We start from the raw sequence: 16,514 nt of genomic DNA, 5'->3' as shown, positions 1-16,514 counted from the left end.
GAATATTCTGGTGCTTCCTAGACAGGATATGATTAGTCATTAACACGGGATTAGTCATCAACACGGCATTGTGGATAGATTGCCCTGGTCCAAGAGACAATCGTTCGTTCATCCTTGTTCTACAACCGCCACCACTACTGCTACCAGCATCACTATCACTTTCTTGTGTGCGACTGCATACATCGTAGGGCACAGTTCCAGATTTGACATGGACAACAGCAACGGCGGTAATGACGACGGCCGTGGTCATCGTTTTGGTCACAACTTCCATCTACCAACGACACTTCAGAACGTATTTCGAAATATAAACCAGGCTTTCTCCCATAATCACAATCATCCTGCACAGCAGAGCTCCACACAGGAAGTCATCATGTCTGACGCGCTCCCAGCCGAGCCTATAGACGCCCATGAACTTGCAGTAGATCCTGACAGGACCCCAGTTCCCGAAACTTCTACCCTTCCGCCCCTCGCCGAGACCTCGCAGCCTGTACCATCTGCAGAAGATGTAGATATGCCACTTGCTTCCAGTATTCCATCTTTGCAAGCCCAGCCCACCCGCGATGATGATGAGGACTCCATGCCTGAGCTGCGCTCCGTATCTGACTCTGATGAGTCAGACGACAGCCAGTCCTCTCGTGCAGAGACTTTACCCAATCTCCTGGCCGTCGATGATGACCACGACAGTGACTGGACGGATGATGAAGACGATCTACCACCGCTCGAGCCTATCGCTGGGAGTAGACGCGCTCGGGTAGATGATGATGTAGACGAAGCCCGGGATCGCAGACATCCTTCAGAGCGTGTAGGTCGTCCTCTCTCGCCTCCTTTGCCTCCTCCACAGCCGTCTAACCCCGAGCAGCACCCACCTGCCGGCACCCAGGCATTCCTAAATAGCTTCATGGCTCCCTTATTTGGGATGAACCCATTGCCTGGTGGTAATGCATCACCGGGACCTGCACCTGGCGCTGAGAATATCACGGTAGAACATACTGGTGAGGGCGTTGCCCATCCTCCACAACCGCAAAATAATCCAATCCCTGGTCACGCACATCATGCCGTGCCTATCTTAACTGCAGGTTTTACTTTCACAATACCACTTGGAGGTCCTCCCAATCAGAATGGAGGTGGCGCTGCCCCGCCCCCATTCGGTCCAGCGAATGTGCCTCCAGATGCTGCTGGAGGTCGGGATGATTTTCTTCAAGCATTCGCAGATTTTTTGCAGCAAATGCAACAATTCGGAGGGCTTGATGATAATCGTGAAGATCCTGAACGAGCAAAGAAACTCATTGCGGGTCTGGAGACCGTACCCACAGGACTCGTAAAGCGCTTGGAAAGAGTTGGAGGCGCGCCTGGTGGCCACGTAGATGGCGCAGAGGCCACCGACTCTTCCTCTCCTGGATGTGCAATCTGTTGGGATACTTTATTGGATGCTGAGAGTGATAGTTTTAAACCGAAGGCTCCCGAGGAGCCACCTACTGGAGCTAACACCGATTCTGCATCTGCTCCATCAATACCCACTTCGACAGATTCAGACTTACCATCTAGCTCCCAGAGTTCCGGTTCTCCGTTAGAAACATTCGTCCCTGAGGCACCCAAAATCATCTCCCTTCCTTGTGCTCATGTCTTCCACGAATCGTGTTTACTCCCCTGGTTCACAAGGGCGAAGCAAGCGACGTGCCCAACATGTCGGTTCAACATCGATCCCGAGAACCTTACCAGTTCGCCGCCTCCTCATCACCCTTTCAACTTTTCGCCCCGTGCAACTCCACAAGCAAACGGTGCTACTCCTGCCGCACAAGCAGCACCTGCACCTGCACCTAATGCAGCACAGTCGGTACCAGCTCCTACTGTCGAGCAAGCTGCAGCCGCTCCTCCACCTGCAGAACCCGCCATCCCTGAAGCTGCAGATGCAGGGCCAGCGCCTCAGCCTGCAGCCAACCAAATTCCCCCTAATTTCTTCAACCCTGGCCAACCCGGCCAACGCTTCACCCTATCGAACGGCATGCCTGTTGGCCCTGGAGCCACTGTGCATATTCTGCAGTTCCCTGGCGGAGGGAACGGCCTCCAAGACTTATTTCGTCGTGGAGCAGGAGCCGTCCCAGCAGGAGCCGTCCCAGCTGGGGCAGGCCCCATGCCGCCCCCTCCAGTTCCTCGCACCCGTACGCAGTCCCTTCCTAACATTGCAGATAACCGTCCTGTTGGCGGGCCACAAGCAGGCGACTTCTTAACCATCGGCCTCGATCTGTTCTTCGACGAATCGTTGCCTGCAGGGATGCCACTACCACAACAGCAGCCTCAGACACAGGGGCAGTCCCAGCCGCAAGGGCAGCCGCAACCACAGCCCCAGCCTCAAAATGAAGCCCAGGAGCAGCCGCAGAACCACACTCCAGGGCCAGCTCCAGGGCAAACGCAAGGCCAACCACCGGCTGTCGGCCAGGTGCCCCAGGAGTTCCAAAATTTTATCAACAATCTCATTCAGAGTGCTACGCGTACTTTCATCCCTGTTCCAATCTTCAACAACGGACCCGCTGCACCACAGGGGCAGCCTCAGCCTACACAAGGGCAGGAGCCACCTGCTGACGGAGCGCAGGTTCCTCCTACTAATGTGCCCCCTCTAGGTGGTGCATCCCTGCCGATGCCACCACCATTTAACTTCCCGCACGCGCACCCTATCCGCCCGACGCGTCCAATGCCTCCGCGCCGCGAGAGGAAGACATGGATGCTGCCTGCCGCTCCCGGTCCCTCGCTGCGGCAACGCGTGGAGCAGAAGGAGCGCGAGGCGGGTCTACGGTGCTACGATCCCTCGTGTGGCATAGGCCCCTCTGACGAAGATCCCATCCCTGAAATAGTGGCTGAGTCAATGAAACAGCTCTCGATACATCCATTATCACATCCTGGAGGATCTTTGTGCGCGCATACATTCCACCCTGCGTGCTTGGTTAGTGCGGAACGGGTTGCTGGATGGGGTGTGGAAGATAAAGCGGAGCCGTACGTGGAGGTGTCGTGCCCAGTATGCCGTGATTTGGGATCCGTTACGAGGGAGGAGTGGGAGGAGGGCGTATTGGCTCTCTGAATGATCCATCGATATTGTGATCATCCGTTCATTTTTGCATGCTTCTTTGAAGTGTACCTGTATGGTGAGTTGATGTTGTGTAGCGCTAGGGAAGCTGAGTATCCTGATTGTGTTTCTTGTACAGTCTTGTCTCTAGTAATGATGTTTCATAACCCACAAAATATGTCACTTCTCGGATTACTTTACGTCTCTAGATTGTCACTTCCATTACCTGTCGTCGCAACATAGTCACGTGTATGTATGCCTCATTCTAATTGCACACACGCAATATATGTATTCATGAACGTTTGCACACCCATCGAGCCTTGTCGCCGCAGCTGGATAATGTATGATGTAAAGAAACAAAAAGTCTATTGCCAAGTACAATACACTACTGGCGGTGAATTTTGCGGATGCGTAACTACAATATTATTACTACTCATTGCCTTGTTATAAATCGGTGAAAACTCAAGCACGCAACTTCTGGCGGAGGAGCTCCTTGAGCGTCTCGCCATCCTCAGCAAACTTCTTGATACCCTCGTGCAACTTGTCAAACGCCATCGAGTCCTGGAGAAGAGCCCAGCGGAACTCAGCCTCGTTGTCGACGAAAGTGACCTTGGGTAGGGGATCGGCTTGTGCAGCTGAGAAGGGGATTTAGTCGTTTGTTACATAGAAACTACAAGGTACATACCAGCACGGGCGTCAAGCTTCTTGGGAACGGGCGCGGTAGAGTTCTTGAGTTCCTCAAGTAGTGCGGGGGCAATAGTGAGGAAGTCAACACCAGCGAGGGCCTTGATCTCGCCAATCTGCAAACCGAGTAAGACTCGTGCGATGTTGCATGAAGGAACAAGTACGCACGTTACGGAAGGAAGCACCCATGACGATGGTGTTGTAGCCGTGTTGCTTGTAGTAGTTGAAGATCTTCTTCACAGATTGGACACCAGGGTCGGCATCACCCTCGTAAGTCTTTCCCGTCGACTTCTTGTACCAGTCGAGGATCTGAGTGCAAGATGTCAATCGGTGACACATAGATTAGATAAGTGATGAAGACATACACGACCGACAAAGGGCGAGATGAGGGTCACACCTGCCTCAGCGCAAGCGACAGCCTGGCCGAAACCGAAAAGAAGGGTCAAGTTGCAGTGGATGTTGTCATCACGCTCGAGTTCACGAGCGGCTTGGATACCCTCCCATGTCGCTGCGATTTTGATGAGAACACGCTCCTTCTTGATACCAACAGACTCGTAGAGGGCAATGAGCTCCTTGGCCTAAGAATAGATAGAATAAGGACCCAGTCAAGGTATGCAACAACATCACTTGCCTTGGCTTTGGTGCCCGCCTTGTCAAAGGAAAGACGAGCATCGACTTCCGTTGATACACGGCCAGGGATGATAGCAAGAATCTCCTTGCCAAATTCGACAAGCTGATTATAAATATTCATCAGTAAGAGTATCAGCGCAAGGCTGACAAAGACAGACCAGACGGTCCATAGCAGCATCAGTTTGCTGCTCGAGGTTACCGCCCTTGCTCTTGCCAATTTTGACGGCGGCATCGATGAGGCGAGAATATCCTGGCTTGTTGGCAGCAGCCAAGATCAAGGATGGGTTGGTGGTAGCATCCTAACAATATACTGTTTAATTACAGGTGCATTAAACATAGATTCGTTGCAATGATCACCTGTGGCTTGTAAACGTCGATTGCTGATAAGATTACCAGAATATCAGTGCATGATCAACAGGATGGACAATGGCGGACCCACATTCGAAATCACCGGAGTCAGAGACAACGACGGTTCCGGTCTGTTTGAGAAGGTCGAGAGATGTGGTCATGATGGTCTTAGAGAGAGATGATGGGCTTAGTCGAACGATGCTTACTACTAGTGATATATGCGCTCAGCCACGGTGAGATCATACGATCGGCCTGTTCCGAACGTGAGTGTCTTATTCCTCTTTAGCAATTTCTGGAGCCAGTTGCCTTTTTTGGTACATCTTTCGTTGAAACGCACCACAATTTTGCACGATTATTCGTAGGCTATCCGAGTGTTGTGGGATCCCGGGCGTCGGTTTTCCACAAGCGTGTCTCCTTGAGGGGCCGATCCCATCACTGCTTGCTAATAGCGACAAACGTGTCTTTGACTTTTGAAGAAATCCGCCCGAAATCTGTCGACAGGAATAGCATTGGACTCCCAGAGATGTGGCAGTCGCCCTTGCAACCGCCAGTCAGCTCTTGGGATGGCGTCCGGTGCCTAGTGCGATGTAAGATTCCTGTGCCGTCGCTCATACATTAATTACCATTCCATGTGAATTGTAGGCTAACCTCCCATGTCAGGCCCGAAGCCGCTCGACAATGGGCTGTATGAGAGCATTGAGCTGGAAACGAATGGGCTGTTCAACGTTACGATAGCAATGCTTACACGAACAGACTGGCTGGTGCAAAACTTTGTCTCAATCAGGGTTCCTCAATCACTCTTGTCCGACCATGCGGGTTCGCGGATTGGCTCTCGGATCTGCTAAGAGAAACTTGGTAAGTCAAAGTCACATCCTCGACTTTGCACTGTGAACTCACCGTAGGTGCATTATAAATCATTGTAGGTGCAGCGGTCAAAACCATCAGATAAGACATATGATACTTCCACGTTCTATCTAAACTGCTCAAAAAATTTCTCGTCAGTCCCACACAAACTTGCGCCTGTCATTCGTCGTACTAAAACCAACCATACGGTTTGTCTTCCTAGCTACCCTGAGTCAGGTTTCGTTGTCCTATCGGAGGTGAGCATGTAACTGCACACGAGCCTGCAGTGCAATAGCATCCAGGACCTGTCGCAAAAAGTTTCAAGAAGAAGCCCCCCACCCCGAGGTTCCACGAAGTATCTACAGATCTCTGTCCGAAGGTCGGAGCCTATAACCTCGATGACAAGAGTTTGGCAGTACTGGTACGCCAAAGGGCACGACCTCGCAAAAATCACGCTACTTGACGTACTTATTCGCTTCCTCGGTTTCGTCAACTCACAGACACCCTATAAAATATCGTCGGAGTTGGCAACTTTCACAACGTGGAATCGCGATTGCCCTACGTAAATCAGAAAAGCTTCGCTACGTTGGCATGCCAAAGCTGGTCTTTTGAAATAATGACGTCGGGGGGTTTCAAACATGACGAGATACTGGCCTCTAGACTGACAATGGCGAGAACGCCGTTCAAGTTGTCACCGTTTTGTGAAACTTCGCGGAGTTCCCCGCTAGCCCTGAAATTAGATGCAAGACCTAAGTATGCATGAAACTTCGAGTCTCATCAGCTCGGGTTCATAGAAGACAATCGATGGCGTTATTTGAAACCTTCTGACGGTGGAATCGTTCCATCTTTCTCGATACGTGTTCATTGATGGCATGTCAAAGTCCCGGAAAATAGTACCAATTATGTCATTTGAGTTCAACTGTTCCAGTTGTTTCGGAAATCTTGCAGTTAGGGGCAAAGGGACAGATGAGTGGTGGTAAAAAATACCAAGTTGAAGCTGAGCGCTCAGAACTGAACCACTCAAACATTTCAACAGTGACAGTTGACGCTCCAAAGTTAATTACCATCAGATGATATTGGCTCGTGGGTCGGCTTGGAGAGGAGACACCAGTAGCCGGGATGCGGGTTCAACGAACAATCTGACCCCCAAAAAAAACCAATCTGACTAGTAAACCGGGTGACGAGTTTCAATTGCTCATTTATCGGTGGCGTTAGATACTTGTGTAGTGTCATCGGTAGAGATCAAGCTTGGGTGACTGTACTTCGGTATGCCCCTCCAGAGGTACCGACGAATAAACGACGAGCAGTCAAGTGGTTCGTCCTGTACATCAATCACGTTTTAGACTTGGATATCGGCTCGAAATAAATGGAAGCTACGCGCTCTATTTTCCCACAAACCCAATGTTTGGTTTGAGATATTCTAGACCAAGCCAGCAGCATAAAACTTTAGCCACATATACATATGCACCCAAAGAACAGCGCAAATGACTAAGTATTGAACAGAGTACTTACTAGTACTTACTCTGCGAGCCGACTAAGCCCACTTGCAGTGGACCCCTTAAAGTTGGTATTCCCTGGTTGGGGGATAGCTGCACATAGGAATGTGTCGTGCGCATGAACCATATGGCGAATAACACGCTTAATGTGATAGGCATCCACGATAGGACCTGCCAGGGATCAAGTTTGAAGTTTCAGCAGTGGATCCACGATATTGATTGGCAGTTCCTACAGGCCATGAGGCCTTGAGGAGGCTGACGCCACTGAATGTTGAACACCTCGTGAGATTGCAGACGTCGAGAGTCGCCGAGCTTGTGCACGGAACTGTTTCTGGACAATGCCATGAGCCATGCCGAAACAACTGGTCAAGATGGCAGATCATTATGACAGTGGCGGCATTGGTGTGAAAAGAATCCTGAAGGCACAAATTGATGTGATTGATTTGATGGCTTCCAAATCGAGACAAGTGACTGTGCATAAGTCATTAGAGCAGGATTAAGTTAATAAAACAACGACTGACACCTTTATTCTCGAGTTGAGTACAAGATCTGCCCATTGAGCAGTGACGCCGTAGCATCGGAAATGTCCCTCGTGAGACTCTACAGGTCATATGCAGACGGCTGGTAATGTAAACTTTGTTCAAGACAGTTTCTCGGATATCGTCTATAAGAGGGTTATGCAGATTACGATCCATAATGGAAGCTGACCTTCTTATATGTAGTAAACACGACGGTGGCAGGAATTTGACGAGGAAGTTCTTACCTACCAATACAGAGAGAGCGATGACAATCGATCGTATGTGTCATTTCCTAGCTATCTTGTCACACCTCCTCCGTGCCCGTGTCAAAACAGCCATTCATTTGTCGCGTTAGGCTGCGATCATTGGGTGCTCAATGGACTCCGTACCGACATTTGGCGACATTTCGGACTATTTCAACGTCATTTTCTTCGCCCAACTCGCATTATCACGGAGAAAAAAACTATTGTCCCGTTTCGAGAGTGTTCGGTGTCGATGCTAGCCTCGTCTCGCATTGTACACCGGTTAATATGAAAGTCGGTGGGTTATCAAGCTAACAAATGTCGTATTGAACTGCAAAAGTATGATTGATCAGCGAAGAGTTGACGACACCAGCCCGTCAACAGCCTACCTAGGTCGAACTTTATCTGTGCCAGTATACCAAATTTAGATTGTCGCCCGGTCCGAAAGTTCGATCTTGCATGGTAATTACCAGGATTGTTCGAGAGTTGGAAGCCATTACAACAATGTCGGGAGTGAAGTTGACCGGTAGGGTAGGGTGTTGGGAAGACCTATTCACAAGGACTGCAACAGGTGCGGAGGGACACTAGGTTTACGTCGAGGACAAGGAGAAGATAAGGGTGCAGGAGGACACAAATGATGCTTGGCATGGTGTTAAAGTATTAGCTTTAATAAGCATGGAACGTACATTGATTGCTGATTCCTTGCGAATGAATATCACGCACGGATTGCCTGAAGGTGTACTGCGACTGAGGCGAGAATCAACCGTTTTATTGCGATTGGTTAATTTGTTCAACGACAGTTCTTGCCTTGACTCTGGCCTGGCTCTATCATAGTTGATCAGTTCCACCATGACATGAATGCAGTATCTCGCCTTGATGCCATCCACAAACCAAAGCGACCGGCGGAGAGCAATTCTATAAGTAACACTCCTGCTCGTATTTCAGCATGCGAGGGAAACAAACACACAGGCTGGAGAGGACGTGATACCTGTGTGTTGTGTCAAATTTGACTGAGTCAACTTTTGGCCCCACGGAAGGCAAATCTTCGAACAGTGAGATTCAATTGACCTCTGAAGGTGGAAATTGTATGCGCAGTGAATTACAAAAGGACTCCCCAATGTTCCAAGAGACATCTTAGATCTGACTCGGAAGTCGAAGTAGTACTAGTGTTGCTGCAGTGGAAGCAAGTGCTCTACGTAGGGTGGGAATTATGATTCCGTGGTAAATTATTGCCGGATGTAGTACACGAACCAACATGATCAACCCACCGTTGAAGGTACTAGCATGACTCGGATGAAATCGACAATGAAATCGACGGGAGTCAATATCACTGCACCTGTTGTCTTAGTCTCGTCACCAGTTGCCTTACCATCCCCGAAGATAGTAGTGTGGAACAATAACTACCTTGCCCTGTGCATACCACCCGTGAGTGCTCCGAGCTTGCACGTCATTCAAGGCGGTCCAGTGGCCATAGATTAACTTATCATCATCTACTCATTGAATTCGAAATAAGTCATTCCTTGGTTTCTTCCTATCGATCATTTGATAGCACTCTTCAAAGTGGGCGCTTTGCGTACCATCAGGAAAAATAGCACGGCGATTGAAAGGTCTACACGTCAGTCCATCCGCACAAGTACGCCTTCTGACCTAGTCTTGATCCAGTTTATCACACGTCACTTGTTCCGCTCCGTGCGTGTAAGAACAGGCAAGAATCCATACTTGACAACTGGTGCATCAGCTTACAGCCGATTTCACATCCAGAAAAGTTAACCTGGATGAGCGGCGGTTACCCTGAAGCTCCGTATCCATGGACATCAGGTCACATGCACATCCCAATCTCCTGGCACTTACCTGATATGAGGAATTGATAGGCTGCACAAGCCTGATCGGCGGTGAACCATGTATAGGGTAGATGTGGAACGCCCTGCGGGGGCCTTGCCGTCAGCATCCGAAAACAAACAGTGAGTTATTTATTGTGACGACAGAGCAGGGCAATCGTCCTTCTAAATTCTAACACTAACTTTTCATTAAACGTTTGAATGAATTCGCCGTGCCCCGACTTCCCCGTTATCACTGGAGCAAAGTTCTTGCTCTCCTACAGAATTCACATCTGGTTATCTTGCTCGCCCCCATCAGCATGAGGCTGGAGGTATGGAAATTAGATGGAGACGTAGTTGCGTTTATCGGCGACTATTCAAAGCACCACGACGCATCGATTGTCAGCCTAACTGGACCCTACCTGTCAAACGTAAGTGATTTACGATTCAAGTTTGGTCCGGTGATTCTTGAAACATCCTATTCGCTTAGGTTCTGTAAGTCGTGAGAGTGGTATGTAGTCTTGATTGTGAATTTTAGAATTTGACACTTTTCCGTCCTCCACGGACGGCTGTTAGAAGACACTCTGTTTTGACACATAAAACGGATGTTTTATTGCTTCCACTGCGAGGGAAAGTGTCTATGAGAAAGGAAATGCGAACATGATGTACACTGCTGAACAGTAGTAACTTGGTATCTTTGATCGGCACAAATCGATCCTGGACAGAGCCCAGAGGACAAGGAAACCAGGATCGCGAGAAAGTACAGAGTAGGGAGCGTCTTCCGTCTAGGCCAACGCTACTGTGAACCAGGCAGCGAAAAGGCTGCAACACATGAGTAGGATAGGTCATAACACTTTTAGAAATATGGGCAGAATTAAAAAGGGACAGAATGTTGAGGGGTGTTGATAATCGAAGAGCGAGAGTTGATACGATGCGATGCGATGCGATGAAGCCAAAAGAGCGTGGCTGAAATCCAGTTCTATATGAAAACGGACATCAGTTCAAAGTTCGTTATAACATGTGGTGGTGAAAGTACTCACCAAGAATACAGTGAGAGAGAAAAAAATATGCAATGATCGTGACTCGTGAGGTTCTTCAGCGGTCGTATACGGGCACCGACCCGCTGAGATTCAATACCCAGTCCCCTCCCGACTTCGGCTGCGTCAGACCACGGAAGAGGGTCTCATGCAGAAGCATATCTACGCGCTTCCAGCCTTTGCGTTGCTCGACGATAGGAAGCCCTGCCGCTAGCTTGCAGCGAAGCCTGAACGCCTCTTCGTATACCGCACGGCGGTGGTGCGGAATCAAGCTTTTCTCATGAGGTGTGAGCGGTGCGTCGAAAGCTGCATATATCGCCTCAAAGACATCACGGACACGAATGCCTTTATCACGCTTCACGTCGATGTCCCACTCGAATGGACCTCGCTGGAAGTTGATGGTCATCTTGACCAACTTTTCATCTGCAGCCGACTTGTTAAAGTCGGCATCAGACAAGCTTGTTCGTTGAACACCATAAGACGAGTTCTGCCTGAACTCGATGTCGTGAGTTGGAAAAGCAACATCGAAGTGAAGAAATCGCTTTGATCGCTTTGGATGGTAGGGGAGCAGCTTCCAGTGAAGGTTTAGTGCGGGACCCTTCATGGGACCTTTATCGGGTAAAAGATCAGATAAGGTACGTAATGGTGAAAAGAGAGAATAAGCTGGACCAAGGACTCACCCAAGTGTGCATGTTGCGGAGGGGAGTTGGGCACTGTGTAGACGTTATTCCGCGAACCCTTCTTGGCGGCCGCAACTTCTCCGTCGCTTTCATATGGGTCACGAGGAGGGGAAGTCTTTCCCTTCAGGATAGACTTGAGGGGAAGTGGTGTTGAAGGCTTGGGCGTGTGCGCCCGTGAAATTGAGCCTGAAAGAGAGGGCTTGAGCATCGTGAACGAACGGTGCTCGGCCCTGCTGAAAGAACGAGGGGACGTGAGTGGTGGCGACTGTGGAAGCGCCTTGGGGGGTATCTTTGGAGTGTTGAGATTGTAATTAGGACTCCCTATGTCGTGCTTCGTCTTAAACATGAAGGTCGTTACAGTTGCAAATGGAGGCGAAACTTTTGTAGTAGATTTCAAGATGGGCGAGGGGCGAGAGCTGGAGATCATCATGCAACGTGTTACACCATGTGTACGAACTTTGCCACTGAGTGGATGATGGGGAACTTACCTGAACAGGCCTTTTGCCGAAGAAATGTGCAGAGTAGCCTCTGAAGTCCCACCGGGGGCTCGCGCAGTCAGTCCCTGCGTCTTATATGGACCAAGAAAGACACAAGAAGCTGAAAAGCCACGAGCGGCTTTGCAAGCGGCGAGATATACATTCCATACTACCACGAGGCAGGACAGGGCGTAAATACATCCCAAAATGGTATATACCCAAGAAACTGCTAATGATATACACGAGGCTCCTTAAGGGGCTTAAACAGCATGTTGTCAATCTAGCTGCTTACGCGTGTTGGAATCAAACAGAAGATAAACCACGTCAGCTTCGCTCAACATGTGTTATAGGCACGTCACCATGTTAGCACGCAACACTGGTCCAGAATTACCCAGTGAAAGCATCCCTGCGGCCTGCGTCCTGCGTGCCATCCCAGGTTAAACGCCTTGGCGCCTAATTGCCACAGCAAGATTCCAAGGAAAGCGGGCGGTGCTGGGGCAGTTGCAGTACAGGTTATGAGCTTCGAAGCTGTATAGCTATGGTCTTTGATCGATAATCCTCAATGCCGAGACACATCCGTACAATGCTAGCCCGAGGTAATGCGAGAAGCGCTGGCGCCGGAACTTGGCGCTTTGGAACGTGGACTCCAGAAGAAATTCCAGATTCGCAGCTCCACAACATTTTGGGAAACCGGAACAGGCGGAACTAACTATCGGCCTTGCCCCATGTAGGATTTCTGAAACCTTATGAATGGGCGTGCCATAACATAGCCGACCCATATCACACCCCATGGGCCTTATCAAACCCCTCGTGACTAAGGGAGATTGGATTGACCACAGTGAAACTTCACTAGCAGGATACGGGGCGTAATTGAAATCTCACGTTCTTGTGACACTCGACCAAGACTCATCATTGATGCATGCGTTTTCGTATATGTCATGGACAGAGGGTCAAATTCGGTAACTGTCATAGAACCCAATAATCGCTGAGACCTTGGTGTCATCGCCCATCATTTCGCAGGCAGGAGCAGCCGGGCCGTATGCCTCCTTACAAGAATCGAAGATTAGTTTTGGGTCGTGATGTAACGAGGCAGTTCTGTGAATTACCCTACCTTTCCCGGATGTCATCAGGTGCGGGGAAATCAGAGATACTGAAAGGTCTGGAAACGTAACACCACAGTACATTGTTCGAGACACATTGCAGTGGGATGGCCTCACAGATCATATCAGAGCCTTCTGTCCAAGAATGATAGTGGGCGCTATAAATAGCCCACAGCAAGACCGCATACCCCGTGAGTCGTCACCGAGATGATCGCGACCAAAGGACAACGGCGATTGCACCAATAGAAATGAATAAAAGACATCGAAGAAGTCCCTAGCGGAGAACAGCCCAGCAGCGCCTGAAATTCTTCTGTCGAAATTCTGCCCGGCGACCTCGCATGATTATGTATAGTGTCATCACAAGATTGCACCTCAAGCTGTGCACATACCAAAGTGTGCGTGACGCATTGCATGAACACCCGCAAGTTGGTCATTTGAGTGATACCATCATGTTCAGTCAAACTTCCTGCCAGTGAGATACCTCGGGGCTGCCGAAACTGCTGTCAACACTGAAAAGCCTCCCTCTCTCCGAGTGCCAGCTTCCATTCGGCCGATGTCCATTTTAAGACCGTCGAATCATCTAGAGAATACCCGTAACAGGAGGATTGTCAGAGAACACAGGAAGTTCGGAAAAACTTTATTCAAGCCGCACTGCAGGTTTATCGTAGACTAGTCCACGTGATCGTGGTACAGTTTTCAAGGGGTCCCGGTCAACGTCCCGAAAAGAGGTGCTTTCCCGGCAGTCACGACAAAGTTGTCCCAAAGGTTCCTATTCGGGAGTCCACAATCAGTAAACGCTGAAGCGCCAGTGATAGCCCAAGCATGTCGTTGTTGTATTGGTGTATGATCCACAACTTCACCTACTCTGCGTAGCAGCAGCACGCCAAAATTCTCTCTTGGTTGATACAAACTGCACGATATTAGATTCAGAAGCAGCGAGGTACCGAGGTAACCTGACTGTTAGACAAGGAAGGTCTGTTGTGCTCATGTATCCCATAGCTAACAGCTCTCGAACCTCATTCGATCCGCATCAGCTGTATCGCGCATTGTCTGAGCATTGCAGAGCTCTCGAGTGAGCATCCAATTTCCTTCGTTTTGTATGACTTGAAATCTGACAATATGGACTGCACGATTTAGCGCCCTTCGCGAACTACACGTATCGCTTGAGATCTGATCTTCAATCTTTTGACAGTACATAGAACTTTCGGTTAAGAACAGTGTGTACATTCCACCACAATTGGATTACTGATTCACTAGATTGCAGGTAGTCAATTCTCTCGCCTTTGTCGCCTTTTCTCTGCGTTATGAGAAACAGCGCTGTTCCCACAGTGGTAGCTGACACCAGCAGCGAAGAGAAGATCTTCGAATCCTTAAGTGCGGTTGTTGTCCACCGTGCATTATATGATTGTCCCGAGTGGGGCCCTCGGCATAAACTCGAATGTTTAGATGGCACCTGCACAAAAATTATGGAAGAAATCGAGACAGCTCTGCAGGCAGAAAACAGTACGCTGATTTGGCTCTCTGGCTCTCCTGGGACAGGGAAATCTGCGATTGCCCATACAATCGCTAGTCGCCTCAAAAACACGTCGAAATTGGCTGGCACGTTTTTCTTCAGCCGCCAACATAAAGATATGCCAGGCATGGCCAGCCTTGATTTCTTTGCGCCTACCTTGGCTTACCAAATTTCGAAAAGTAAACACTTGGCAAAAGATGCTGTGATCCAATCAATCAGATCCGACCCTATTATCCTCGATCCAAGGAGGTCGTTTACTGAACAAATCCAAGGACTACTAGTCAAGCCGTTGCAGAATTTGCAGGTTTCATGGGGGCATTTGGAACCAAAGGCGCTTGTAATCGATGCGATTGACGCATGCGAAGAAGGACGCATCTGCGAGCTCATTTCGTGTCTTTCAAACCTCCTCCACCAGCCTCACATCCCACACTTGCACATCGTTATCACTAGTCGTCCTCTTCACGCTATTGATGATGCATTCGAAGTTATTGGCTGCGAGGAGTCGATACATCACATTGCTCTCGATGATGTCGATGTTACTGAAGACCTTCGTCTTCTCTTCAAGCGCGCTCTGGAGAGGAGTTATAGGCATCACGGACTCGAATACCCCGGATTAGAGTCCGATGATCAGACCATCCCCTGTCTCGCTGACAGGGCAAGCGGTCGGTTCAGGGCTGCGTCAATGATGATAAGATTCCTCGAGACCGATGATGACGACGAAGTGCCGTGCAATTTGGATGAAAAAATCGACCTTATGAAGGATCCTGGCGATGCATATCTGGATTCCACCCAAATATTTCGGTTCTACGAGTTCGTCATCAACCTGTCAGAAAATCCAACCCGTGCATACCGGCATCTGTCCACGGTGGTCAATCTCGCCAAACCATTAGCAATCCTGCACTTGCGGAAGCTTCTGGGATCTTCAGAAAGTGATCTATCGTCCGTTCTCGCGTCGTTATCCCCAATAGTCAGCGTCCCTGTTGATGATTCTCGCCCTGTCGAGGTTCTCCACATAGAGTCACTTCGCGAGTTTCTTTCCCGACATCCATCTTCGTCGTGTGCATCTCAGCTCCTTGCACAGTCCAGTCTGCGTACGATGAGAAGTTCATTCCTGCGCCAGTCCGGCCTCAAAGATAAGCTACAACAAATGGTGACACTGACGAAGATACCTATTGAAGCAGGTCCACAATCATATAATGTTCGTGCTCATTTACAAATATATGCTATGCTCACGTTAACATCCGCACAGATTTTAATGGTTTTCCTTAAGTGTTGTTTGGCACAGCCATGCAGCAAGACCATATATGCGGCTACATGGTACCATGAATATGCGCAAGGAACTGGCACTCCTTGCTGCGCTCCGCCCAGCGTCCAGCCCTGTAATATGTCTGAGGACATATCAAAAGCTCGGTCGGCATTGGAGGATTTCCAAGCGAAACCTGAATTTCGCGACTTACACGTGTTCGAACTCCTGTCAACATTACAAACTCTACCAGAAATGTTGATCATCGTGATACTCTTGGCAATTCGTCACGCTCACCCCGCCTCCCATGTTATCGATTTGATAGATGGGTCCGACAATGAGCCGATTATGCCTTTGGCGCTCAAGCACTTTGTACAATACGTACGGGAGAGAAGCGAGCGAATTTTCTCTAGTTCACCAGCCCTCAAGCATGCTTGCCGGCATTGGGGTTGGTATCTCTCTCAAAATTCGATGGCCATGAATGAAGGTCTGCGCACATATCTGCGTGCCTTTTGGCGGGATAAGCTACTGTCGTGGTTTGAAAGGCAGTGGTATTTGGAGGGTTTAGAATCATGCATAACCATACTGAATCTCGCACAGACCATTGATTTTAAATGTGAATAATTCTTTTTATAATCCGTGTACAACGATTATCACTTCTAGTACAAGTACAAAATGATCTAAAAGTCGATGTTAGGAAATATCATTCGAGAGATTCAACGCGGGGGAATGAATCGAAACTGATACATTCAAGGCTGAATAAAGTTGACCAAAGTATTGTAAGACGGCATCGTATACGACTGATATTGCAACGATGTCAAATAACTAG

At 49.2% G+C, this 16,514-nt stretch overlaps 4 protein-coding genes across 4 annotated transcripts; 2 read left to right on the top strand and 2 right to left on the bottom strand.

Moving 5' to 3' along the window:
* Nucleotides 1-45: 45 nt before the first annotated feature.
* F5891DRAFT_1029939 (uncharacterized protein) lies at nt 46-3,371 on the top strand. The gene is made up of 2 exons (XM_041361554.1): nt 46-992; nt 1,077-3,371. Exons 1-2 carry the CDS (start codon nt 209-211, stop codon nt 3,071-3,073), a joined length of 2,781 nt encoding a protein of 926 aa, XP_041226662.1. The 5' UTR covers nt 46-208; the 3' UTR covers nt 3,074-3,371.
* Nucleotides 3,355-4,975, bottom strand: F5891DRAFT_1029934 (uncharacterized protein). The gene is made up of 8 exons (XM_041361553.1): nt 4,812-4,975; nt 4,730-4,752; nt 4,531-4,671; nt 4,374-4,475; nt 4,108-4,320; nt 3,911-4,051; nt 3,744-3,858; nt 3,355-3,693 (listed from the first exon to the last, which is right to left on the bottom strand). The coding sequence occupies exons 1-8, from the start codon at nt 4,879-4,881 to the stop codon at nt 3,521-3,523; spliced, it is 978 nt and encodes a 325-aa protein (XP_041226661.1). The 5' UTR covers nt 4,882-4,975; the 3' UTR covers nt 3,355-3,520.
* Nucleotides 4,976-10,577: 5,602 nt separating this feature from the next.
* F5891DRAFT_262749 (uncharacterized protein) lies at nt 10,578-11,601 on the bottom strand. Its single transcript, XM_041371125.1, has 2 exons — nt 10,677-11,601; nt 10,578-10,615 (listed from the first exon to the last, which is right to left on the bottom strand). The coding sequence occupies exon 1, from the start codon at nt 11,275-11,277 to the stop codon at nt 10,732-10,734; it is 546 nt and encodes a 181-aa protein (XP_041226660.1). The 5' UTR covers nt 11,278-11,601; the 3' UTR covers nt 10,578-10,615; nt 10,677-10,731.
* A 2,632-nt stretch (nt 11,602-14,233) lies between these two features.
* F5891DRAFT_1277807 (uncharacterized protein) lies at nt 14,234-16,387 on the top strand (the record flags this gene model as incomplete). The annotated part of the gene is made up of 2 exons (XM_041370287.1): nt 14,234-15,632; nt 15,693-16,387. The coding sequence occupies 2 exons, from the start codon at nt 14,234-14,236 to the stop codon at nt 16,307-16,309; spliced, it is 2,016 nt and encodes a 671-aa protein (XP_041226659.1). The 3' UTR covers nt 16,310-16,387.
* Nucleotides 16,388-16,514: the final 127 nt, after the last annotated feature.

Source organism: Suillus fuscotomentosus, assembly GCF_016647785.1.
Source record: "Suillus fuscotomentosus strain FC203 chromosome Unknown F5891scaffold_23, whole genome shotgun sequence".
In the NCBI taxonomy this organism is placed as follows: Eukaryota; Fungi; Basidiomycota; class Agaricomycetes; order Boletales; family Suillaceae; genus Suillus; species Suillus fuscotomentosus.
The sequence above is the reverse complement of the archived record's forward strand: the minus strand, read 5'-3'. Positions and strand labels throughout refer to the sequence as shown.

What these genes read in the sequence shown, in the direction of transcription:
- F5891DRAFT_1029939 (XM_041361554.1), top strand. Translation starts at nt 209, where the DNA reads ATGGACAACAGCAACGGCGGTAATGACGACGGCCGTGGTCATCGTTTT. An exon ending in TATCACGGTAGAACATACTG is followed by an intron (nt 993 to 1,076) that starts GTGAGGGCGTTG and finishes TCTTAACTGCAG; the next exon opens with GTTTTACTTTCACAATACCA.
- F5891DRAFT_1029934 (XM_041361553.1), bottom strand. Translation starts at nt 4,881, where the DNA reads ATGACCACATCTCTCGACCTTCTCAAACAGACCGGAACCGTCGTTGTC. An exon ending in TGGGTGCTTCCTTCCGTAAC is followed by an intron (nt 3,859 to 3,910) that starts GTGCGTACTTGT and finishes CTCGGTTTGCAG; the next exon opens with ATTGGCGAGATCAAGGCCCT. An exon ending in GAAGCTTGACGCCCGTGCTG is followed by an intron (nt 3,694 to 3,743) that starts GTATGTACCTTG and finishes TCCCCTTCTCAG; the next exon opens with CTGCACAAGCCGATCCCCTA.
- F5891DRAFT_262749 (XM_041371125.1), bottom strand. Translation starts at nt 11,277, where the DNA reads ATGAAGGGTCCCGCACTAAACCTTCACTGGAAGCTGCTCCCCTACCAT.